At 38.0% G+C, this 25,442-nt stretch overlaps 2 protein-coding genes across 4 annotated transcripts; one reads left to right on the plus strand and one right to left on the minus strand.

Annotated features, from left to right (window-relative positions):
• The first annotated feature begins 403 nt into the window (after positions 1-403).
• tmem87b (transmembrane protein 87B) lies at positions 404-9,617 on the plus strand. 2 transcript variants are annotated; one of them, XM_032553376.1, is made up of 19 exons: positions 404-577; positions 1,314-1,374; positions 1,956-2,047; positions 2,135-2,269; positions 2,364-2,417; positions 3,147-3,294; positions 3,407-3,468; positions 3,824-4,007; positions 4,313-4,412; positions 4,503-4,596; positions 4,777-4,848; positions 6,458-6,566; positions 6,737-6,795; positions 6,887-6,990; positions 7,072-7,142; positions 7,219-7,289; positions 7,464-7,516; positions 7,626-7,656; positions 7,865-9,617. In XM_032553376.1, the coding sequence occupies exons 1-19, from the start codon at positions 428-430 to the stop codon at positions 7,904-7,906; spliced, it is 1,692 nt and encodes a 563-aa protein (XP_032409267.1). In that variant the 5' UTR covers positions 404-427; the 3' UTR covers positions 7,907-9,617. The 2 variants fall into 2 exon arrangements, with proteins under 2 accessions (XP_032409267.1, XP_032409266.1); XM_032553375.1 differs by lacking the exon at positions 4,777-4,848 and adding an exon at positions 5,101-5,172 and having other exon boundaries at positions 428-577.
• A 1,839-nt stretch (positions 9,618-11,456) lies between these two features.
• fbln7 (fibulin 7) lies at positions 11,457-24,318 on the minus strand. Of its 2 annotated transcripts, none has more exons than XM_032553377.1 (8): positions 24,054-24,318; positions 21,804-21,969; positions 18,089-18,265; positions 15,655-15,780; positions 15,428-15,565; positions 14,901-15,038; positions 14,382-14,520; positions 11,457-13,909 (listed from the first exon to the last, which is right to left on the minus strand). In XM_032553377.1, the coding sequence occupies exons 1-8, from the start codon at positions 24,129-24,131 to the stop codon at positions 13,537-13,539; spliced, it is 1,335 nt and encodes a 444-aa protein (XP_032409268.1). In that variant the 5' UTR covers positions 24,132-24,318; the 3' UTR covers positions 11,457-13,536. The 2 variants fall into 2 exon arrangements, with proteins under 2 accessions (XP_032409268.1, XP_032409269.1); XM_032553378.1 differs by having other exon boundaries at positions 21,804-21,966; positions 24,054-24,317.
• Between the last annotated feature and the right edge of the window lie 1,124 nt (positions 24,319-25,442).

Genomic DNA, 25,442 nt, shown 5'->3' on the forward strand with positions numbered 1-25,442 from the left:
ACATTTGTTAAAAAATAGATTTTATAAAAATCAACATTACTGCTTGTGATTTCTCTCAAAATGCATGATTACTTATCAAGTAAGTTCTCTAGATTATATGCTAATCTGTAGGGCATAACAAACATTGAATTTAAACATTTACAACTTCATTATTAAAAGTTGAAGAAGTTAGTAAATAAATATAGGTAGACATAAAGAACTACTTGTTTTAACATTTTTGTCCAAGTAGTAGCTTAAAAATCAGAAGGATAATAATTTATCCAAGTTACTTTAAGCAACTTTAAAGTTCGTTAGAAATCTTCTAAATATGTGAATAATGTGTTAAACATCTTTTTGACTTGCTGTTGATGTCAGGTCACTCATCTCAGTTGTGTGCTGCGTTCAGGGCGCCTCCTAGAGGCCAGTATCAGAAAATCCATGAGCAAACATGGCAGCTGCTGTCAGTATGAGGACGTGGAGCTGCCCGAGCCTGGGAGTTATTTATCCGTGGATGGTGTTTTTTACAGTTTTCCTTGGCACTGTACAAGAAACAGCCGCGGCACCAGAAACAGGGCTATGGGAAATTTCGGTTGTTAATGTAAGTATTACCTGGAGGCAGTAGATAACTGCAGCACCTCAAGCTAACGCTAGCTGCATTAGGCTATAGATTTTAACTTGTAATGAGCTTAGTGTGTGCTGGTGATAGAAGCCATTCATTTTGAGTGTCGATTTAACCTTATGCTGTTATCAGTTGCTCTTTTTTGCTGTGCTAATAAAAATTTAAATAAAAAGTAGACAGTTTCCTAGCATTTAGCCTAAATGCTAGAAAACAATTTATGGGTAGCTAAGAGCTAACTAGCTCTAGGTGAACATAAGTTGTTGAACCATTTATTGTAATGAACCATAAAGTTATTCGTTACCCCTTTTTCCACGTATCTGTAATTGTTTGGGTTACAATATAACATTATGGCTTTTTTTCTCTAAAAACTCATTTAATTGTAACATTTAAAGCTGATCCTTATCTTACTTACCACAGTTCCTGGAGTCTGCCCTTGGAAAACATCTTGATCAATAATTCAAGTAGAGATCTGAGAAGATCCAGTTTCCTCTGCTTAAGTTGCAATATCCATTGAGCCCTAAGTCTAAACTAAGTGAACCATATGGACTACAGTGACTTTTGCTGTTTACTTCTTGATCATCTCTTGTACTCTGCAGCAAAGATGGAACTACAATTTGTTTTAAATTTAAATTAGCTTCACTTTCAATCCTAATTTAACCTTTGCCTCATTGTCCTCCAGTGTTTTTGCTCACATGCTTTATTTGCTTTTGTGCAGGGCTCAAAACCAATCATATTAAAGAAAGCCATGTTTACAGACACAGATGTTGTACTTAAAGGTAAGACCTGATATTGCACACACTGATATTGTTCTTTCTTGTATGCCTGTCACAATAAATCAATTTATCACTTGATAAATCAAAAATGACAGAAATAATTTCCTTTGCCATGCTTGTTTGTGTTATACACTTTATCTTTAAAATGATGCTGTCCTGTAATATTTTATTTTGTTGAGACTTCATAATCCATTTTATTTATTGTTTTGGTGGTTTTATTATGTATATTGAATATTTAAAATGTCTTGCAGTTCCAGTGCTAAATGTTCTTTGGAAATTAGTACTTGCATTATTATGCATTTATTGTTGTATTAATTGAAAATTGTTTCAAAACATAAATATTATCGTGTATTCCAACAATTCCTCTTCCAGCAAAACTATGTTATTGTGACCAGCCTACTTACTTGACTCTTGTAGTTTTAAAACTGTGTCTCTTTATAAGAGTGAAATTTGGTGCTTCTTCTAGTTTCCACACCACGATAGTCTGAAAAATATCCAAACAGCTGAATTTCTTTTCATCGTAACCTTAAACTACAATGTTGCTATTTTTGTGTCCTCCATTAAAAAGTATCTTCATTTCTCAGTTGTGTTTCCTAGTTGTTCCAAGCAGATGAAATTCACAATCCACTGGCTTTTAAAATACTACCCCTGTTATAATGAATACAATAATATTGAAGTAAGTACAGTTCTTCCAAGCCATCGGTTTCACTAGTTAATTTTTTTATTTATACTTTTACGACTGAATGTTTGGTTGTGATTCTAGGAGATGTATGAACGGACGCTGCAGAGCCGAGGGGAGAGCCTGGACCCGAAACCCAACGCAGAGGGCGAGTACATAGAACACAAGCACAGTTCTATTACGTGTAGCAGCGGCCGGAGCGTCTTTCCTGGGCTCTGCGTACGTTTGCTACGTTGGTTCTTCAGCATTAATTATCGGCACATTTAACAGCTTGACTTTTCTCATCACCCAGCATCTTTTCTCTGTTTCTCAGAAAGCCAAGGCAAAACCACGGTCTGTTAATCCAACAGATGGGAGTGAAGGACCAGTAAGAAAACTTAAATATGTTTCACTCTTTACTTTACATAAATACATCAAAACTAAAGGTTAAGATTAAGAATCCCTACACAGTTCACTGCAGAAAAACAAAATATTACCAAGTGTTTTTGTCTAGTTTCTAGTTCAAACATCTCAGTTCACTGTAAATAAGACAAAAAGAACCTACAACTAACTTTAGTGCAAGATATATAAGGTTTTAAGTGAATAATTCTTTAATATTGACAATTGATATTATTTCGCTTATAACAAAACATTTTTCCCATGTTATAAGAGGGAAAAAAATGCATGTGGAACTAGTAATTCTTTTATCAATATGAAGGGATTATTGATTCCTATATATTTGTTAAAATTTGCTTGCAAGCTAGTTTTGTCTTATGTCAAGTGATATACGAAAATATTTGCACTAGAAACTGAGCACAAAATAGATCTGTAAGAACAGACGTTGTGTTTTTTGCAGTGTTTGTATGTCCATCTGTCTGTCCGTGGCTTTTGCATGTTCTGCTATTAAAGAACAAATGTCAGCAGTGAATTTCATAATGGACATTTGAATTTATTATAAGTCAGAGAATGTTCAGAAAAATGTTCAGGAACCCTGTAGATTATAATCAGTGCTAACGAATCAGAGCAGTTAAGTTTATCATCTGTGCTACTTTTGATTCCTTGCAGTTAAATCTGTCCAAAGATTTATTGCTTCTGCATTACTTATGAAACTTTGCAGGAAAAAAGTGACCCTAACTGGCTTACAGGTGAGTGTGAAATTGACAGCGCCAAAGAGAACGTCATAGCCACCACATGGAGGAATGGGCCTTACCTGCTGGTGGTTAAGGTCATTCCTGATATAAACGAGACCAGCTGGAATTTAAAAAGTGAGATATTTCACCTTCAAAGGCTGGTTTGGAAATCAGCCAGGGCTCCATATGTTCCGTAATGTCAGATATCTACAGAGTTTATGTGATGCTTGGATGTTGTTGTTTCCAGTTAATGTGGTGATGAGAGGGAAACACGGCTACATTTCTATCTCAGAGTGGCCGCTCATGATCGTAAGTACAAAACTTCTAGGAGTTAGTTTTGCAACTTGTGCCACAGACACATTTTCATGTTCATTTTAAGACTATTTTTCATTCCCATTGGATGTATTGCTGCAAACATTAAGTCTGTCTCTTTGTAGTTAAATTTAAATCTGTCGATTGTACAGTAGATCTCTGAGTTTTTGGATGTTAGAGTGAGGTACAGCTTATAGATCTAAACCTAACTCTGTACTCTGAAAAGGACAAAATACAAGGAAAGCACCTTCTCAAGACATTAGTGGAGAATGTCTTGAGAAATTTCTAATAAATGGAGAAAAACTGCTTCCATATATGATGTGATTATCGACTAACATCTTTCCGTTTGCAGTTCTACATGGTGATGTGCGTCGTGTACATCCTGTACGCCTTGCTGTGGTTTGTCTGGGCAGCCTGCTACTGGAAGGATCTGCTGAGGATCCAGTTCTGGATAGCTGGAGTCATTTTCCTTGGCATGATGGAGAAGGCGCTCTTCTGCGCCGAATATGAGAACACCAATGTCGTTGGCTCTGCTTGTGAGTGTCTCTAGATGACCACACAAATTATATCTGACTTGGTTATTTAAACATCCTTCAAAAAATGTGCAAAATTCTTATGATAAATTTGATTTCCAAATAGTGAAATGGTTTTTTATATATCCCCTTTCAAATACCCTGGTTGACTATTTTAGGGAACAATAAAGGAACAGAAATAAGGCATATTAACAACACTGTAGACGTATAACCCCCCCTCCCCCCCGCAAAATACACATTTAGAATCATGAAGCAAATCTAGAAATGTCGATTTCTGTTTGTTTTTTTGTTTTTTTCTATTTCTGCAGCTCCTGGCTTGTTGATCTTTGCAGAGTTGCTCTCCGCTCTCAAGAGGACTTTGGCACGACTTCTCGTCATCATCGTCAGCCTGGGATACGGCATCATAAAGTATCTCGTTTTCTGTAACGCAGTCATACTTTTTTTTTGTTTTTGAAATATTAAGCGTTTACCTTCATGTTTTTGTTGTGTTTCTTTCAGGCCGCGGCTCGGGACAGTGATGCACAGAGTTGTAGGACTCGGCATCCTCTACTTCGCATTTGCTAGCATTGAAGGTGTCTTGAGGATCACAGGGGTGAGTTGAGCTCTCGCCGTCTTTAATTGGGAATAATTTTTACGAAACAAAACTGATGGGGGGGAAAAATCTAGTTTTTTATAGAAGTTGTTTCCAAATAAACTTTTATTGATCATGTTCAGACTTCAGCGTGACATCACAATCTGTTTTTCTCAATATGTTTTGCGATTCATACTGAAGGGTCGAGACAATAGCGCCGCTCTCATGACAGCCATTGTTCTGGCTGTGTTTGATTCCTGCGCCATCTGGTTCATATCCTTCCAGTAAACTCATCAGCTGCAATAATCAGCGGTTAATGAAACATGAAGTGCTCATGGTGAGCCAGTGGCTTTTGGATACTCTTGCTTTTGGGGATTGATGACTTGTTTCTTTTATTTCCATTTGGGTAAATAGTCAAATGTTTTGGTTGCTGTGTTGCTTTTCTTATCTCCCATCCAATCTGAGGTTTTTCCCCCTCATCTTTCTCTTCTTTTTTTGTGTCCTTTGCACTCTGATCCCCTCCAGACAAAAGACTCTGATTTGGCCCTGTTGGCCAACATTCCCCTGGCTCTGCTTGATTCTTCTTTATGCTGGTGGATATCCTTTTGTGCTCCTGCAACCTTTCCCTGTGTGGTTCCCTTCTGCTCCTCAAACCTTAAATGGGTGAATTGTAACATAATTTAAGTATAGTTTCTCTGTTATCATGCATTTGAGAGGAAATAATTCACGTTAATCATTGATTCTGTACCTGCTTGTTTTCTTTTTTTCTGTAAGTGATTCGACTGTTCTCCTCTAATCCTTTCCTGTGTAATGATATTTTCCTGTATTTAGTCTGGCTTGTGTTGTACAAACTGCATTTGGATGTCAGACTGAACTAGTGAGGATCTGAGTAACTTGTTTCACAATGAATCCTACTGTTGATTGCACAGATGGTATTCAAGCTTTAACTTAAAGTTTTACATTTTTTGTAAAAACAAACAACTTTCTAATCATAAGCTGACATATAGGCACTAAAATACATTTGTCAACCCACAACAAAGTTGGATTAATGACTGAGATGTAAAAGAAAAACATGATTTAATAACCTGTGAACCATGTAACTTCTAGTAACATTTTATTTTGTATTTGATAAAAGCCACATGACAAAAATAGAAAAGTTTTTTTACAAAAGATTTGGAAAAAACTGTCAGTATTATGTCTGATTATGAAAGTATTTACTAAAGGTTGTACAATTCATGGTCTGAATATAAAGATCTAAATAATCTGGTACAGTGGACCGGCGGTATTTGCTGGGGGTTAGAGTCCACAGCTGCATCTGAATAAATAAAATCAATAAATACTAGATAAATACCCCATCTAAAAACATTTAGCACTGCCTATTTTAAAAGTTCAAACACGCGCAGTGGAGAGCGCAGCCAATCACTGCTGAATGGCACTCTTTGATTGGCTGCTTTGAAAACGTTGGCCAATAGTATGTCAAGTAGCATTGCAAGTAGGTATTTCAGCCTCAGTAGCTGCTTTTTCTTTTGAATATTTTAGATGTCCTGCATGAAACAATTTGTAAATTTTCCAAGAATAATTTTGAGTCACGTTTCGTAGAAAAATCTCTGAATACCGAACTGTGAATGGGTGACGACCCGCTGTAATAATAATCTATATAAAAAAAAAACATATCTTTACAAAATCAGACATTTCTCAGTACCCAGGATCTCAAACTCCAGTATGGCTGCCGAACAAATAGGTCAGTAATGGTGAGCTCAACAGTTTATTCTCAGCTGCAGTAAATAAATCAAACTAACCTGTAGAGTTCAAATGGACCTTTTTTTTTACTTTGGTTTCCATGTGATGCCAGTTGTTTGTTTCCCTTGACTACCACTGCCACATCTTTGTCAGCTTAGCCCAAACCATCAAAACTCTGAAGCTGAGGAGAAACGCTGTGAAGCTGTCGCTCTACAGGCACTTTACAAACACACTAATATTCGCCGTCATTGGTAAGTGCCGCACCTGTCCTTATACAGCTGTAATAAAGCAAAGTTACCATGCCAACCAGGTTTGTGTTCAGAAAAAAACAACCTTTGAGTACATTTATTAAATGAAAAAACAAAAACCTTAAGTGAAAAATCACACAATGCAGTTTCTTACCGTCGCCTTTCCCTTTCAGCCTCTATCATCTTTATGGCTTGGTCTGCTAAAAAGTTGCACTTAGCAGATTGCCAGTCTGTAAGCATACTTTATTTCTTTTCCAGTTGTACCTATGTGGCTTTTGCTCATTTATTTAGTTCTTTTTAAATCTCTACATTTTAATTCTTAGGACTGGATCGAGGTTTGGGTTGAGGACGCTTTCTGGAGATTCTTGTTCTCCTTTGTTCTGTTCGTCATAATGTTTTTATGGCGGCCATCCGCAAACAACCAAAGGTAAGAAGCAGTTCCGGCAGGTTATTAAACCACCCTTAGCTAATGTATCTGCTGTATTAATTATTATTCCTTTGCCAACAGGTATGCATTCACGCCTCTCATTGATGACTCCGAAGACGAGGACATTGAGTTCATCGCGTCTTCAAACATCGGTACGGTTTTATCATAGCAGCTTTATCCGAAAGGTGTGTAAACATTTGTTGATAGATTTCTCTCCTAAAATTGTAGCTGATGGCATAAAGTTGAGATCAGCCAAGGTTGAGACAAACGGCACGGCAAAGCCTCCAGAAACAAACCCAGTGAGTAACGCTGCAGCGTTCGCTTTATTCTGTCTTAACTTGTTTATTCAGCATCTTCCTTTAATGATAACTTCATAAAATAGGAGCAAAGTTTAGAATAAAAGTCGTTTAGTGTGTGTTGTATCAGCAGGTGGCAGTATTTGCTCTTATTCTTTGTTTTTCTTACTTGCTCAGGATGAAGACTTGAAGTGGGTGGAGGACAACATTCCAAGCTCTCTTACTGATGTGTAAGCCTCCTTAGAAGTGCAGTGAATTATTCTCTCCTTCTTCTAGATTTATTTTTAAATTTAAGGCATGTGTGATTGTAACAGTGTGCTTCTCATTTCATCCCCTCAGAGCCCTTCCAGTCCTGCTCGACTCTGATGAGGTATGAAAAACTTTTAGAAAGATTGAAACCACAAAATAAGACGCACAACTACACTCACCCCAGTAATGATTACTATCTAATCTGCAGAAAATACTGCATTTCTACTTCAGTTTGATCAGTTTGGGTTTTGAGCCTCAGATGATTGGTTTAAATAAATACAATCAAAGAAAACGAGTTATAAAAATTATTGCCGCATTTTATTTTCCAGGAAATTATGACAACAAAGTATGAGATGTCGAAGCTGGAGTGATGCAGAAAACCTCCAGCTGATGGAGAAACAGCGCAGCTGCTCCTGACACTGAAGCAGTTTCCACCAGGATTTTTCTAGTGGACAGTGGTGGAGTGCCATTATTTTATTTCTTTTATTCTTTCCTTTGTTTTTCAGGGCATCCTCTTAAGTAGCTGCTACCTCACAGAGTTGTGTAGGCAATGCAGTTTTGGGGGAAAGCTGTTGCTACTTTCCATGTTTTTCTTACCTTATCTATCAGAAAGAAATATTTCTTGTCTTTTTAGAGACCAAAAGATTCACTTTTTCAGTTTTTTTTCATCAGTTTTGAGCTTTCCAAAGAGAGTATTTCCTGTTATATATTTATTTCTGTTGTACACTATAGATGTATTTTACTGGAGTGAGTCTCATGGATAAGCGAACTCTCAAATATATGATAGGATGATAGGATTTAACTCTTCAAGATATCTGAAAGCCTTTTTTTCCCCACAATAAGTATTTAAGAAAATATAAATGGAAGTTAATTTTACAGCCACAAGACACATTTTAACTACACTATAGTCAATATTTAACATCAAATCAGGATTTTGGTTTATATCAAAACTTGCCGATGTTTGTAGAAGTCGGGGAAATCCATTTTGCATAAATCAGGAGCGTCCTGAGCACCTGTTCTTACCAGATGTAAAACCAACTTTGTAAACTGCAACACGGTAATTTTGCATAGATCTTTTGCTCTTATGCACTTTCAGGATCAAAGCTGTGCCTACGTGTCCGTCTTTTATTCGTGAGGCCTCGTTTGGTGGGTTTCTGAGAACAACTTGAGTGAAAGTATCTTTTTGTCTCAGATTGAAACGACCCAACTTCCCGAGGGTTAGTGAATGTGTGTGAGGGAAAGAAGAGAATAAATTTAATTGTAGCTGGGTTAGTTGAGTCATGTAGAATTAGAGAATGTTTTGAAACTACTGTGTGGGTGGGAGCATGAGATGTGGAGCAATGTGCTGTATGTCTGTTAATACAAAGTTTAGTGATTTTTTTCATTATTTATTTGTGTTTAAAGTGTACTTATGCGTTTATTGTTTGCATTTTTCCCATGTTTACTGTGTGTTTACGATGTGTGCTTCCATATGCTCTGCACTGTCCTAAAATATTTTTCAGTCTGCAGGTTTTTTCTTTGCAATGTGTGTGTTAATTACTGATAAAAATTATTGCATTCACAGAAACCTTAGTAACAAACATGTTGTCTCAGTCTTATTCTTTTAAAATTTCTTTTCAAAAGACCTGCCTGATTTTATTTTTGTCTGCATGTAGTCTAAATCTAACAGCAGAGCTTGTTATGTTTGTCTTGGCGACGTCCTCACACATCATGAGTAATGTGGTCAGCACTAGTTGACCACTTGAATGGGTTTATAATGTCCTCATTGCAATTTTTTTTGTATTGGTTGGAAACCTGGAAATATTTGTGCTTATGATGGCGAATTGTCCTGTTATTTAAAACTGCAGACACCTGAAGCTGACCTCAGATTATTTGTACAGGTGGGTTTTGGCTCAGTTGTGTTTTTTTTTCTTCTTCTTTCATGATTCCACAAGTGGGAAGTGTTTGGATAAGAAAATTCATCTTTTTTGTCATTTTTCTTTCTGAAATCAACCTGAAGTATTGCAATTCAACTCTGTAATATCAAGGTTTTCCTGTTTTTCAAACTGTACAATGCACTCAATAAATATTATTTGAATTCAGGAGCACGTTTTATCATTTACGATTTCATTGGTTGTTTTACCGTACCATTTTAAAGAAATAATAGAATTAAACTAAACAAGCTTAAATCAAAATGACACTGAAACAAAAAATAATACCCTAAATAACCCATTTGGATAGTTTATCAGCAAAAAGAAGTTGGTTGGGGCTTTAGTTACACTTTAAGATAATGGTTATAATTTTTTCTTTCTCCCTTATATGAAAGAAGGCTGACAGGAGAGGGGGGAAGACGTGGGGCAAATATCACCGGTCAGGGAATCGAACCCGCGACGGCCACGTCGAGGACTCGTTTGGTGGTGAATTTTCTCTTACACATACATGCTCAAATTTAAACCACCGACTAATATTTGGTTTAACACATCTCCACCACATGTTTTTGTTGCTATCAACACGCTTCATCCACAATTCTGGCTCAACTTCTTAGGAGAAATTGTAAAGCTCACTTATATTGGCTGGTTTCTTGGTATGAAGCCAGCTTTTGACATTTGTCCAAGGGTTGAGGTCGCGGCTTTTGAGAAAGTCTCTTGAGTTTAAGATTATCCCCTATTTTCTTTTCCAAAACCGGTTATAAGGTATGTTCGGGATCATTCCTCTGCTGCAACACCTAATTATGGCCAAGATTCAAACCATCTTACTGAAACTGCCACCCTCAAAAACTAAATAAGACGTTCAGGAACCACCAAGCAAAGATGCAGGAACTGAAAAGTGTTGCATGTTGCCATGATCAAGGTTATCAACAAATACTGGGAAGTCAGAATTTCCGAGTACCGACTACACCTGGAACGCCATTAAATCTGCAAGTTGTTTTTTTTTAAGCAAATAGCTTAAATCCACAAATGTATGAGACCCCCTCTAAAAATAACTGGATATATTAATTGTTCAAACACCAAATATACCTTAATATGAATTAAATCGCGTACTGGAAAACCTTCTTAGCACGACCAGTGAAACTTATATGTATCTACAGCCAAACACTGCCAAGAAAAATGAGTGGCGCTTCAGGATTGGCTGCTTTGCAAGCATGTCATTTAGTGTTATACCCAGCTTCAGCTTCCCAAGCTGCGTTTTCTTTCAAATATTTTAGAAAAAAACAAGCAGTGAATGTCCCAATCTAATGTGATAAAATGTAAAAAAGATGAGTTTCAAATATTATTTTAATGTCCCGTGAAGACCTCACTGCACTCCAGTTGTAAGGTCCTTTCAACTAAAAACGTAAATTTAAGACTGAAACATAACACTATGCGTGCATGCAAAAAAAAAAAAAAAATGTTATCACTGCCACCGAGACACGTAGTCATTGTAGGAGCAGAGCGTATCTTTGGGACACGTGTTTTGATTTTCTGAAAGCATGCGGCTCTCTCGGCCTCTTTTATTGCTACGTAAACCCCTGGATGGAGACACGCGAGGAGGACGACACATGTGGTGAGCATTAGCCCATTTTCTCTCTCCCTGACAAAAATACGCAGTGAGATATGTTTTTAAGATGTGACAGTTGGTGTTCCTTCTACTTATGTCAAATAAAAATACTGTGAGAGTCGTCTTTTCCCCTTCCAAGACATGTGAGAAATTCTTTGACTTGGATGGCCAAGGAGTTTTTCCTTCATGGATTAGATTATTGAACACACATTCTTCTCTAGTTTTTCATCCTTTCATCAAGAAAAGCTTTTGCAGCCATCCAGCCTTCATTTATCAGCTATACACAGATTTGCGTTTCACTCATTAAAATTCACTCCCCAGTGGCAGCTGAATGAAACAAATACCGCCAAGAGGACATTTAATAGCCCACTGTCTAGCATCAAGAAAAGTTCTGTTAATGAACACTGAAACCTTGGACTGGCTTTATTGCAGTGATGTAGGAGTTATTTAAAATGACCAGAAAGTATGTCAGTAAATGCGCCAAACTCAACTCAACTGCATTGTGAACAAATTTAAGTATTTCTGCATAACATACAGAATATGACAGAGAGATAAATGCTGCAGCAGCTGTTGGCAAAACATGAATGCAAGTTTGTACAAAACGAAATCAAAATCACAAATATACAGTATATGATATGATTTGCACATAATATGTTACACTTCAAAATCCAGCAACAATATTTCCAATAAATTAGAGCCACACAAGCACTAATGCCATGTCGGGATGTTTATGAGGCCCCTGTATGAGATCCTCTACCAGGGGACTTTAAAAAAAATTATTAATTTGTTACAAGTAATCGAATTAAGCTTGTCAAACTGTCTTTATTTATGCTTGTTTAATGTGACAACTTAATATATTTATTTGGATAAATTTAATTTGACTACTTGCAACAGATTAACTCAAACTTTTTAAAGTTAGATCAACTGTTTTTTCCATTGTGGCCCCTGAATCAAATGACTGCATCTCCTCCTCAGTAGGCAGTAAGTTCACCCTGATGCTGATGACATCATTGTTTGACTCAGGTGTGTTTTGAAGTAGAGATGCATTTAAAAGTTGCAGCACACCGGCGGCCCTCGATACCTGGATTTGAGGACCACTTTCATACAGACATAATGCTTTTTCTGAACCACACTTCATAAACTACAGTGCTGTGAAAAAGTATTTTGCATTTGGCAAAACATAAAATGCAGTTTTTTCATTCATCAAAAAAAAAAAAAGCCATCCAAACCAAGCTGGCAACGCGTGAAAAAGTTGCATTCCTGAACCTAATAACTAGCTGTGCCAGTGTTGGGGATGAAAGGTTTGTGATGACAGGCAATGAGATTTTTCTTTGGCACAATATTTTCTTCTTAAGCCACATTGCAGGGTTTTCCAGCATAAATTGCCCTTTTCAAAGTCATATTCATCCCACCACATCTTTTTCTTGCTGCAGGTTGAGAGCAGAATTTATGGTTCAATTAATTGAACTAAGTCATGCAGGTCCTGCAGCAGCATAGCAGCCCAGAACATCACACTATCACCAATATGTCTGTCAGCTTGACAGGTTTTTCTTTTCTAAAAAGCTGCTTTTGTTTTATGCCAAATGTATCAGGACGCACACCTATTAAAAAGTTCAAATTTTGTTTCAATAGTGTACAAAATACTGCACCGATTGCAGTTTTCTGGCCGATCATCGATCACAATCTGTAGAAGGTCTTACCTGCTGTTTCTGATTTTGCTACTACAATTTTTTCTGTCTAGAAAGTTGCTAACTATAGCAACAAAGCCCCTAATCTGGCAATGGTCTCTCACAGCAGAGCAACAGGGGACAGTACCTTTGCCGAGGTAGATAAGATTGGTGGATAAAATCTGTTTCTCATTTAAATATCAGCTGATCACCGATCTCCCAAAATTAAGGAAATTGGGGCCGATTTAAAAGTGTATCCCAAATGTTTATAAATGTCTAGCTGGTCATCAAAATGGATTATTTTAAACAAATGTGAGTAGTCTTTTGCTCTTTTTTGGTCCACAATAGTTTTGGCTTTGGAGCATCCTACAGGATGCCTTGTTTTACTCAGCCTCTTACTAATGGATACTCTGAGTATCTATTGCTCTCTAAGTATAATTTTATAAGGTTCACTCTGTTACATATTTTCTCTATTTACGAATATTGGCTCTCATTACGGTAACAGAGAGGAGTACCAATTTCTTAGAAATGCTTTTACTGCACATAGAGCTAGGCAGGTGGTGGTAGCTTTTTCTCCTTTAATAAATGAAATGTTTGTTTCAGAACTGCATTTTATATCGACTCAAATTATCTTTTGAGCGTAAGGAGAAATTTATGCTTTTAAACAGCACTGTTTAAGACAATGGCATCATTCTTAAAGCATACTGGATAGAAATCTGTGACGGTTTGCAACATTTTCTCTTTCCCCTCAGTGGCCTTTGTGCACTCTTCCTTGTTCCTGTACAGGCTTCAGTCTGAACTCTTCATCTCCTCCAGGTTCAGAAACTATACGGCGAAACCAGAACGTTGACCCTCGCCACGTGCTTGGCCTGAAAGCTGCGGTCGGCGTACTCGGACATCTCCACGTCCACTCTGACCTCCTGAGGCCCGCGGAGCTGCTGCACCAGAATCAGCTCACCGGTCTGTCTGTCTGAGCGCTGCATGACGAAAGTGCCTCTGGAGTTCCCCCCCGCTATGCCGAAGCGCAGGCTGTCCGGGCCGGTGCGGCCGGGGGCAGCTGCGGTCGCCATGCGGAACAGCGTGGCGGGGGTCTGCAGCGTGGAGGGCAGCGACAGGTAGTGGAAGGACATGGTCTTAGGAGCCAGATGGCAGGAGCGGCTGTCCATGGGGCAGGGGTTCCTCTCACACTGACTGCAGCACGAGAGACAAAACGTGTCCACTTACGGAAAATACTTACATCATCTCGTTGTAAGTTCTCGTTGTAAGTTCTCGTTCAATAAAAAAAGTTTAGTGCAGACAGAAGACATCATGTACAGTTTTAACTAGGGGTGGGCATTTATTGTATCGTTTTTCATTTATCATGATCAATTTCTTATCATGATAACAATTTTGAGTTATTGTTGTCATGATAAATTCCAATTAGATGTTTGACTGATGTTCCCAATTGAGCTATGGATCTCTGTAGCTTCTATTACAAATTAGATGAAAAATACTTGGTAAGATTTCTGCAGTAATGTTTTCTAAACTAACCCTTCCTGTCTTTTTATTTGGTGTATGTAAATATCTGGTTTCAACTGTATGTAATGCTTTATTATTCATTTACTTTGACTAAAGAAAAACACACGATAAAACAAATCATCCTCTTTGGGTCGTGCCCACTTACAAAGGAGATGTCTTGACATAGCTGATGTTGCCATGGGAACGGGGACATTCGGGGTTGACACAACGAAAGCCTCCCCCAGTGTTGATGCAAGATGTCCCTCTGCTGCAGTTATGCTTCTGGCTCAAACACTCGTCCACATCTGGAAGAGACAACACAGCAGTGGCAAAAGACCGACTCCCTGATTCATGGTTACCACAGTGTGGACATTGGGGTGGGGGTGGAGTGCTGCACCCTATTTGGGTTTTTAAGTTTAGTCTCCGTTGAACGGCCTTGTGAAGGAAAAAGCCTGAGGTCATTTTTTCCAGCTGTGAGGCACCATTACCTTCAGGGTTGAAATATAAAAGCCGGAGCGAGGCCTGAGGCAGACACCTTTGCGGAAAGCAGAAAACCTTTTCTGTTGAGGACTTCTTGTCTTACTAAAACACAGATACCACGCTCGGTGGACATGCATACCTCCACAAGTCTGCAGCCAAAGCCCCGTCAATGAGGCTTTGTCCTCAGCTCCACCCTGTCACTCACCTTCACAGCTCCGCCCATCTGGAAGTAACTTGTAACCGCTGGGACAGGAGCAGTGGTATGAGCCGGGGACGTTCACACACTCATGAATGCACAGTTTCCCTCCTTGGTCCAACCGATACACTTCGCATTCATTAACGTCTGCAGAGAAACACTCGTTAGAGTTACTTTGATTCTTTTAAGCTAAATCCCTCCACTTTCACAATGTTACTCAAGATGTAAAAACATAAACAACTAAACTCTGACCTAAATGTATGCTAATCAGCTTTTGGCCATTCAAGAGGATTATTTTGTTTGCCACAGACCAGCTTCACACATTACTTTCCCTGTTGCAGCCAAATGAGGAAAGAAAATTGAGCCTTCAGTGATATTTTTCCACTGTAAAGTCTGCGCAACATCTGCTACTTGCAACCAACCATGCAGCCACAGGGAGCTGCTCTGCGGCTGACCTCACATCCCTAAGGAAAAGACTAGACGAAGGAGAATTTCCCCACAGGGATTAATTAATTTAGCGCATAATTACAGCTCACCCTGACAGATACTGTTGTCAGACGTGCCACTCATGTGGAAGCCTGCGTCACAGCTGCAGTGCTGGGCTTGGTTGACTTGGGCGCAGCGAGGTCGCCGACTGAACGCCGGGTCGTTCATAACGCTCCACTCGGGCGGTGCTGCGTCAGGGAGGGGACATGGTTAAAAAGTCGGAACAAATTTGCAGACCTGCAGATGCAAACAAACCGAGCAACATCTGGTTACGGACCAGTCTGGGTTTGGTGCTGGCAGTGAGAGCCACTCCAGTTCTGGGGGCAGGTGCATTTGTACTGGTTGACACCTTCCACACACGTACCTCCATTCTGGCAGGGGTTACTTGAACATTCACCTATATCTGCAGATGAAAAAAACCCAAAACATAATTTCATAAAAAAATTTAAAAAAAAACACGAAAAAGCCTCCTATTTACAGGCCCTCTTAAAACCCACGAGGATTAGGAATGTATTGAAAATAGGTTAATTGATTGATACATTTTATTCAATGTTTTAACACCTCTGATTTGTTTGTCATAGACCACTACGTCTGCTGCTGAAATGATGCAGGTTCCCTCCTCTGTGATGATTAAAGCCATATTCTTACAGACGACACTTATTCTTCTCACTGTTACCTATGCACAGAAAAAGTGGTCAAATAGTACTTTAAGCCTTCTAATTTTTTCCCTCTTGTTAGCCCTCAGAACTGAGTAGATGGAGAAAATACAAAGCAGCTGCTACCCTTTAAGCTACAAACCAAATGGCAAGCAGTTCCTTTCATTTTTATTTGGCTTTTCCAGTGGTTACCACTGGACCGTGTCATGAAAAGACAAGCTGCACTTAGATATTTTTAAACTGCTTTTAGTATTCAGGTTTTTCACCCTCTGTCATTGCTTTTTTGGAGAATGAGCAAACCTGGGCCTCTTTTGCTGAGCGGGAATCCTCTACTGTGCAGAGTCAATCCCCATCGTGTTGCTTTAGCCAGAAAAGTCAATAAATTCATGTTCATGTTCGACTGGGTGTGCTACTTTGAATATTTTTGGAAAGCTCGTCATCAGTTCAGGCTGAAATGACTATCAGTAGCATGCCTGGCATATTTCTGCACTATCAGACTCTGCTGGTTATAATGGTTGGCCCTAACCCCATCTATGGAGTGCTGACAAAGAACCGGAGAAACATGAGCAGCAGGGAGGGGAGCTGGTGGTTTATCTTACTGTAGCCTGTGCTCTGATGGTAATGAAGAAGAGAAACAGGGGAAGGCACCCCACAGTGGAATGTAGTACAGGTGTTATTCTGTGTTCAGAGACATTTAATTCCAATTTAACAAGTGCTTCATTCAGTTCACCAGAGAACTGCACTCACTTTGAAACTTTATCTTTTCTCTCTCTTATCTGTGAATAGCTGTTTGGTTTTTGAGCTGAAGTTTCTTTCAGCACCTTATAAATGAGTGAATTGTCATTTACAGATGGTTTTGAAATTGGAGGCACGATGCCATATAATCTTGAATTGGCATCTCAAAACACTACACTATAAAATAATTTATTTCAGGAGCTTTGGTAGACTTTAGTCATATATTAGCAGGGTTTCCTCCAGAGTATTATAAGCCTGGCGGGCCACCAGGCTTTACTTGTGTCCCCACCATGCTAAAAATGGTTTATTTATTTTTCTATGTTTGCATTTTTTAAAGACTTTATTATGGTGGCTGACAGATGTAAACGGCTTAACCAGCAGCAAACAGGTGCAGATGCACAGCATTTTATTTATGATTACAACATTTTGGTTATGATTGCAGCATTTTAATTGTGATTTAATCATTTTATTTATGATTTTTTTGTGTTTGCATTTGTTTTGTTGATTGAAGGTTTTTGACTCTATTTTCTGTTATTGCAGCATTTTTTGTTTGCATCACTTCTCTGTTGCATTAGATTTTTTGTTTTTTACATGTTTACACCTTATTTTGCTGTTTGCTGCGTGTTTGCACGCTGTCGGTCACTATACTCTATAGCTGGTGTTCAGGTGTTAATCTTCCAAACTTTCAATAACACTTAATTATCAAGTGATATTTTCAAATTTCCTGTCAACTTTAAACATTTTTTAACTCAAAAACACAGTGAGCCACTGGATGAATCACTGCCCTAGCGCACCTACCTCTGGGCTTATCAAGTTTTCTGGAGAAGGATTTCTCACAGTGTATCATAAGCCTGGCGGGCCACCAGGCTTTACTTGTGCCCCCACCAGGCTAAGCATTGCTTATTTATTTAAGTCTTCAGTTTTCTAGGGGAAACCTTGTGGAGGAAACCCTATATTAAGGCATGTGGGCAATCTAAAGTAGCTTTAGTGTACTTAGAATGACATGAATTTTTAAAAGTTTGGTTAAGATGCTTTATAGTAGTGGCCACTGAGTCCTCTGCACCCAATGCCCCCAGTCTCACTTTTAGCAAAAGCTAATTGCTTAATAAAAATAGAATTAGACTTTAGCATATTTTTATATTCTTCCATCGGAAAAAAAAATATAAAGATTTTCCTTCCACTTCACTATTATGTACTTTGTGTTATTCTGTCGCATAAAAGACCCCAAAAACACATTGAAGTTTGTGGTTTTAGTTTGACAAAAATGTGTAAAATAAATTATTTTTACTGTTATGATTTTCTCCATAAACTGCTGCTCACCTTTACAAACTGCACTGACACCAGACCAGGTGCCGTTGTCCCGACAAACCCGCGTAGAAGAACCGAGAAGCTGGTACCCCTGCGAACAAACGAAATGGACTTCGTGTCCGACGAAATACTTCGAGCCGAACTTTGTTCCATGAGCAGGGGCGTCCAGGGAGGGGCAGGTGGCCGGAGCTGTGGGGGGAAAGAAGGAGAGGAAGGAGGGTCACATGTGGAGTAAGCCTCCCAGCATCCTCTGGTATTCATCGCCCGGGGATATACACGTGTCACTGGGCAGCGCGGAGCCTTCATGGGAAACAAATGTTCAAATGCCTCATTTACAGTCAACCAGCGCAGGATCAGCCACTGTTATGGGTCAGTGAAGCCCTACAAGTCAGAATTTATTTCATTTATTATGCTTTAAAAGTTGAATAATAATCACATTATGTAAGACTGGTTACTGGAAAAGATTTTTATTTGGTCTTTAATGAGACTTGCTATTCTTCCTCCAAGTTTTGTTATTTCAAAAAGAAAACTTGGCCAGCTGACTTTTCCCCAAATGTTGGTGAAGTCCAAACCGTAGTTTTAGGTCAACAACAGGACAAGTTTATCCTGCTAACCACTTCTCTAAACATGTTGTATGTTTATGTATCGGAAACAGAAACATAACATCGTATTACTGGTGAACTATTAATTCTGTTGCCAGAACACTCTTTACACTTATTGGTACTTTTAGTAAAGAAGTGAAAACAACCTTAAAATGAGATCATTTTATTTGTAGAAGCACTGAAAAACTTTCAGTTTGAGTAAATTAATTTACAGGAAAACCAAAAAATAAAAAATCTTCCTATTATAGGAAATATTTTTAGCTTTTATTAGCCACCTGTGCCGCCTTTATTGGCTAACATGTTCTTGTAAAATAAATTTAATTGAATAATTTTTATTTATTCTTTTCTGAGTTGATCAGAATATTAAACCAGTAACTAGAAACTGATTCCTTAGGGTCTAAATATTATATAAAACAGATTTTATAGCCACTCTTTAAAATAGGAAAATACAGCAGATCATGCCATTTAAGTAAGGAAGACGTGTATTGGTCTCAGTAAGTCGGAAACAAACTAAAATACATTTAAAACTCACCTAAATGTACCCATATCTGCAGTCGTAGCAATAATTAATTTGGGTTAATAATAATGCTCTCCTTAACCCCCACTAAAAAAATCTGTGGTCCCTACAACAACTACTTGATGTCACATGCTAAAGCAAACCAGAAAACTTACTTTTCTGTCCTACCATCACAAAAGAAAACATACAGAGTTTGAAAGCTCTACTGGGAATTTCACTGGTATTGTGTGTTCCAGTCAGATGACATTAAGATAAAATTTTTCATTAACAGGCTGGTGGTTTTCCTTATAGCCCCTTATGCCCACTGCTTTGTAAGGTGGAGGTTCTGTGATACTGTGGGCCTCAGAAACCTTGCTAAAGTGCACAGCATCATGATGTATTTGGAACAAAATCACATTACACTTCAAATATTGGAGTATAGTGCTGAAAAACTGAAAATTGTTATTCTACACAGAAGTGGTTCATCAGGCACAAAATTTTATATAAAATATTGTGGAGTTAGCTGAGTAGAGAAATTCATAAACTCCTAATTCTGTACAATCTAGAGAGATTTTTTTTAAGGAGGAAAGTTTAAAAATTTCTTGCTCTGGGTGCCCCAACCTTGTGAAATAGTGTAGGAGACGACTAAATGTTGTCCTCTGGCCAAAAGAGCTTTTCACAAAACCTTAACAGGGATAAGATTTGTTTCAAGTTTTTCTACTTATCTTTAGCAGAGTAGATACAAATACTGAGCTACAAAATTATTCAACTGTTGATATGAAAAACAATTAAGGATTTCAAAGTAGAAACATATTCACTACATTATTACTCCTAACGCAAGCAAAATAATATTATTAGTCACTTATCCAACTTCAATATTTAAAATACCGAGGTCGTTCCTGAGTTCAATATGTTCCGTGGGAAAATAAAGCTGGCTTGTGAATGTGTAAATGCAAAAATTATATGTTTTTTGGGGGTTTCTGTGAGTCTTTATCGAGGTCTTACTGCTCTCTATAAAATACCAGCGTCTCCCTGCCTTGTGCAGCACTCTTCAGAGAGTTATGAGCTGGAGGGTCCATCACGAACAAATTTGTCCCGGAGTTTGCCGCCAAGCAACACAATTCCACAAATCCACTTCCCCTGTCAAGTACCAAGCTCTGCAACTGAGAAAGTCTTGAACTGCAGGATGACTCCATTATACAATAGCACAGAAAGCTTCATCTGGCTTTCTGTTGTCACTCACTGAGTGAAACCTCGTTTGAAGATCAAATTCAACTTGCGAGTTTTTCCAAAATATTGTAAACCCGATACTTTGGAGTATTTGGTTTTCCTCCACTTGACCGTCCTTCACTGAAAACCTCAGACAGACCACACACCCAGGAACTTGTAAAAGTATCCATACCCCTTGAACTTTTTTACTTTTTGTCACGTTACAACTACAAAGACAGATTTTTTTTGTAATAATCTAAGAAATATGATTTGCATTTGTATAGCTATTTTTTTGCTACAATTACAGCTACAATTTTAACAGCATTTCCTTCAACCATCCCGCATAGCATGATTCTGGCATGTTTTCCCATCATTGTTCAGGCTGATATGCTATGCTAAATATGGCTCTTCGTATGCAAGTAAAAATTTTTAATTTTTTAACTTCTCCCACAAGAAGTGGCTTTTTTGTCATCACTTTTCCTTGAATTGAGGTCAGATTTGTGGACTTTCCTAACCGTCAATCTTTGCAGCTCCTTCAGAGTTGCTATGGGCCTCTTGGCTGCTTTTCTCATTAATACTATCCTGAGCATTTCTGCAGTACCTCCTGTTGGTCTCTCACATAAGATCCCAATCATATACATTAAAGTTTGTGGTCATAAAATGACAAATTGTGAAACTTTTCAACAAAAAAAATTTGTTTTGAAGGCACAGCATGAAACTTTGTTTCGCACTGACTGCATTGTAAATGACCTGATTATTGGAACTGTTCCGAAAATTTGTCTGGATGTTTTGGATACTTTTCTGGCACATTGTTGTTTCAAAATCCATTGAAAATATCTGTTAAAATAAAATACTGAGTATTACGAGTAATAATGTAAAATATGAGTCAAACTGAAGGCTCGGGGTCCAAATCTGGCTTGGCATAGCTTTTTATATGGACCTCTGTACTCTACAGGCACACATAAAAAGAACCTTCAAAAAATAGTTATTTTATCAATCACATCAGTTTTTATCTGTATACTGTCAAATTATGTCAACATGAAAAGATGTCCAATATTATTTAGTTTTAAGAATCAATTCCGAAAGAGTTCTTTATTCATATTTTGGCAGTTTAACAGATTTTATCAATGCAACAACCAAGCCTTTGAGGACATTCATGATCTTGATATGGATCCAAAATGAAAATAACTTCGGCAACCGTGTTTCAGAAAAATAAACGGTGGATTCAGCAAACATACCAAGAAATTAAGGTTGTGTTTTTTGGTATTTTATACAAATCATGCCACATCATATTTTAGCATAAATAATAATTCGGTCTAATCAAGGACATTTAAATAAACTGAATAAAATCAGCTTTTCTTGAAGTTATCATCAACAGAGGAATCTCTAACAATAATCCTGATGATCTGTTTTTACTCACCAGCTGACTGATCAGCTTGAGGTAACTTGGAGACGGAGTTCTGAAGCGACGCCAGCTTTGACTTCATGATCCGGAGACCTTCTGTGAACCGGATCTCCTGGCCTTTCAAGAACTTCTCCATCTGACGCAGCACTCCCACCACCTGGTGCTTATCCATGCAGGACTGCTAGTAAAACACGACAGGCCGTGAGCCGAGCTAGCAGTAAAAAGGAGTCTTGGCAGGAAAGAAAATCTTTGAATGCAACGGGGGCATGAGGGTAGAGGTTACCTCAGTTTAATGGTGGCAAAACATGAATGGTGAATAAACAGCGTCATCCAGATGTGAAGGATGATGTAATTTGTAATAAAAATATGTCAGCATGGAACAGAGTTCCCATGGTAGCAAATTGTTTTCCGTGTAATTAGAACCATATTAATGACATATTTTTGTTGTGGTTAATGGTTCGATTTTAGACCCCACAGCTGAACCATCTCAGTTTCTGACTCCCCTCACCTCCTTTCGCTTCCACTACCACAACCCCAGTGGCAGACACAGCTGGACTAAAGATGTCTGGCAGATGTCAGGGGAAACTAAGTCCAAAATGTTGTTTCTCTGCCTTTTTTTTTGTTTTTTTTTGTTTGCACAACCGCACTGGATAATCCAGCTCAAAAATATCACAGGTGCCACTGTCGCTTTGGAGAAAAAAATGCCTTTACAGAATTCCTCAAAGAAAGTGCCTTTAATCCTTTCAGTAGGGTTGTTAATCACAAGCTCACTGGGACAATTTCCCCTTGCAGCATACCTTAAATTCCTCCGCTAGCATATGGAAGGCTTTGTACAATTGCAATTAGTCTCAGTACATTAGAAGTGCAGCTCAGAGTCTGGCCTGTGCTTATTTTACCTGCTCCAGGCGAAGGGGAAATGCCACCAGCTGACAAGACATGGGAAGATTCACATCCAGATGTAACGTTTTCTTTTTTTTCTTTTCAAACAGTATGAAGTACAGCAGTTTCCCAATAGTGAAAACTGTAAAATATGATCACAGAAGTGACACAGCCAATGTGCCTTACAGCAGCTGATGCAAGTAGGAAAAGAAAATGATCAAGACAACTAAGGTATGAGAATAATTTGTGAAATATATTTAACAATAAATACAGTGACTTCCACAAAACAAACTGCAGTGTGTCTTATCAGGATTTTACATTGTAGACCAAAACAAAGTTGGGCAAAATTGTGAAGTGGAAGAGCAACAATAAATGTTTTTCCAAATGTTTTCCAAATAAAATTCTGAAAAGTGTGACGTTTATTTGTATTCAGACCTTCTAAAAAAGCACCACTTCAACCAAGTGCCTTCAGGAAGTCATTCTTAATAACAGAGTCAATTTGTGAATAAATCAATTCATACGTCTATTTTTTTGGGCTGTCGTCTATCTCAGTTGTCATTGAATGAGAGGCGCATTAAACCTGCAGAGCACCATGCTTCTCAGTGTACGTAATTTATTCTCAATATCAGTGAAGTTCTTCAGTAAACGCCTCATAGTCTGTTGGAGAACAATGGTGAACATCATAAAAATCTAGGTTTTATGGCTCCAGAAAGTCAACTCACATTTTCTCAAACACACCATCCCACTGGTGAAACATGGTGATGGTAGCATCATGCTGTGGGGTTCTAGGACAGGGAAATTGATTGGAGTGGGCAGATGAAGAAAAACACAGAGTAATAAAAGGCTGGGGTCGAATTTTGTCTTTTAGCAGAACAAAGACCCCAAACATTCATCCTGAGCTACAGTGGAGTATCTCAATGTATTCAAGTCTTTCAAAAGGCACAAATAAATTCCTGCCAAAGGATTTGCAGAAGTAACAAAAGGTGCAGGACTGGAGGGATTAATAGAAGAATGTGCCACACTTTTCAAATTATTATTTATAGAAAACGGGGGTTGGGGGCGAAGTATCATTTTCTTGCCACTTTACAAGTATGTTACACTGTTTTATCATAAAAAATGTACAGTACAGACCAAAAGTTTGGACACACTTTCTCATTGAATTCAATGAGAAGGTGTGTCCAAACTTTTGGTCTGAACTGACTCAGACCAAAAGTTTGGACACACAGTTGTGTCCAAACTTTTGGTCTATACTGTATGTGGAAGAGAGTTCAAAAAGTATGATTTTGTAAGGTAGTGTATTATATCAGAGGTTGTTGGCAGACATGCATTGTGTCAGTATTGTTTACCCAGATTCTTCAGACATAAAGCTGACTAAATTTCTCCTACCTGAAGAGCTGCATGGCCGCAGTGAACAGCTGTCAAGCACAGCAAAACCAAACACCTGCTGCGGAGAGACAAAGCCATTTCTGAAACACCAGCCGTCCAGTTGATATCCCTTTAAATGTTTGCCAGACTTCCGTTTTTTATTGTGCTTGAACAAATCCCCATAAAATAAAGTCGGAAGGTCCGGTCTTGTCTGAGGCGATGCTCATCAGGTACCCGAAACAGAGATGCGCTTTTCTCTCCGCCTGAACTGTTGGAAAGTTTAACCCAGCCTCTCTGAGCTCGGGATACATTGGTTTGCTGCGGCTAGAATCCCTCCCACCGAGGCACTTTATGCACTTTCTCATTCTTGCATTTCTTTTACACTGACAGGAAAAATAGTTTCGTTAAATACAGCTAGAGTAAATAAAAATAATTTCTACAAGTTGGTATGACCATGAGTGGAACTGAAGAACAGGTTTTTTTTTTATTTTTGTAGAGTGACTGACTCGAATAATTTTCTACATATAAAATACCTTAAATGCAGAATTATATTCAGTTAAGCATTAAAATCCCACATATCAGTGTGTTGAATCTCTGCATAAGCAATTTTCTTTTTAATCTTAAGGTTTTTGTGACACCTGCTGGTCACTTTTGGTATTGCAAGGCATAACGTGTGGCACATAGAAACTCGCCACTTAAATGTGAAATGAAACATAAACTTGCGGAAATAATAATAATAATAATAATAATAACAATAATAATAGTAGTAGTAGTAAAAATAAAAATACTTAATTTTTGTAATATTTAGTGTTCATAAAGTAGTCTTATTTTATCTTGTTTTCTTCTTACTATTTACTATAATTTCAATATTGTTGTTGTTGTTGTTGTTGTTGTTGTTCTTCTTCTTCTTCTTCTTCTTCTTCTTCTTCTTCTTCTTCTTCTTCTTATTATTATTATTATTATTATTATTATTATTATTATTATTATTATTATTATTATTATTATTATTGTTAGAAAAACAAGATTTAAAGGTTTCACATTTATTCGGGACATTTCAGGGGTAAAATAATCTCCGTATATTTTAATCACATTATGTTATTTTATTTTCTCGATATTATGTCTCAGTGATGACATCAAAATGAAGACATGCTATTTAATACAAACCAACACATCAAAAGTAGTTGAATGAAGCATGTAATGTTTCTTTTATTTCGAAAATCCAGTTTCCAACTGCGCTTGCATTGGTTTTCCATGTAGAACTTGCCAATCACAATATGGCGGACACGTCGACGTATCTTTTTTACGGTGCAACAAAGCCAGTGGTCTGTGGTCGACTTCGACACGGACAAGCGGAGACATATGGTGTTGCCAATAAGGCGATAAGTAAATAAAACATCGTTAGGAGTTTTA

Source organism: Xiphophorus hellerii, chromosome 22 (assembly GCF_003331165.1).
Source record: "Xiphophorus hellerii strain 12219 chromosome 22, Xiphophorus_hellerii-4.1, whole genome shotgun sequence".
Taxonomy (NCBI): domain Eukaryota; kingdom Metazoa; phylum Chordata; class Actinopteri; order Cyprinodontiformes; family Poeciliidae; genus Xiphophorus; species Xiphophorus hellerii.

Coding starts and splice junctions, on each gene's coding strand:
- tmem87b (XM_032553376.1), top strand. CDS start 428: ATGGCAGCTGCTGTCAGTATGAGGACGTGGAGCTGCCCGAGCCTGGGA. Junction 6,796..6,886: donor ACTTAGCAGATTGCCAGTCT/GTAAGCATACTT, acceptor TTTAATTCTTAG/GACTGGATCGAGGTTTGGGT. Junction 6,991..7,071: donor CCATCCGCAAACAACCAAAG/GTAAGAAGCAGT, acceptor CTTTGCCAACAG/GTATGCATTCACGCCTCTCA.
- fbln7 (XM_032553377.1), bottom strand. CDS start 24,131: ATGGCTTTGTCTCTCCGCAGCAGGTGTTTGGTTTTGCTGTGCTTGACA. Junction 18,266..21,803: donor TCAAGCTGATCAGTCAGCTG/GTGAGTAAAAAC, acceptor TTCCCCCCACAG/CTCCGGCCACCTGCCCCTCC. Junction 14,521..14,900: donor AGATGGGCGGAGCTGTGAAG/GTGAGTGACAGG, acceptor TGTCTCTTCCAG/ATGTGGACGAGTGTTTGAGC.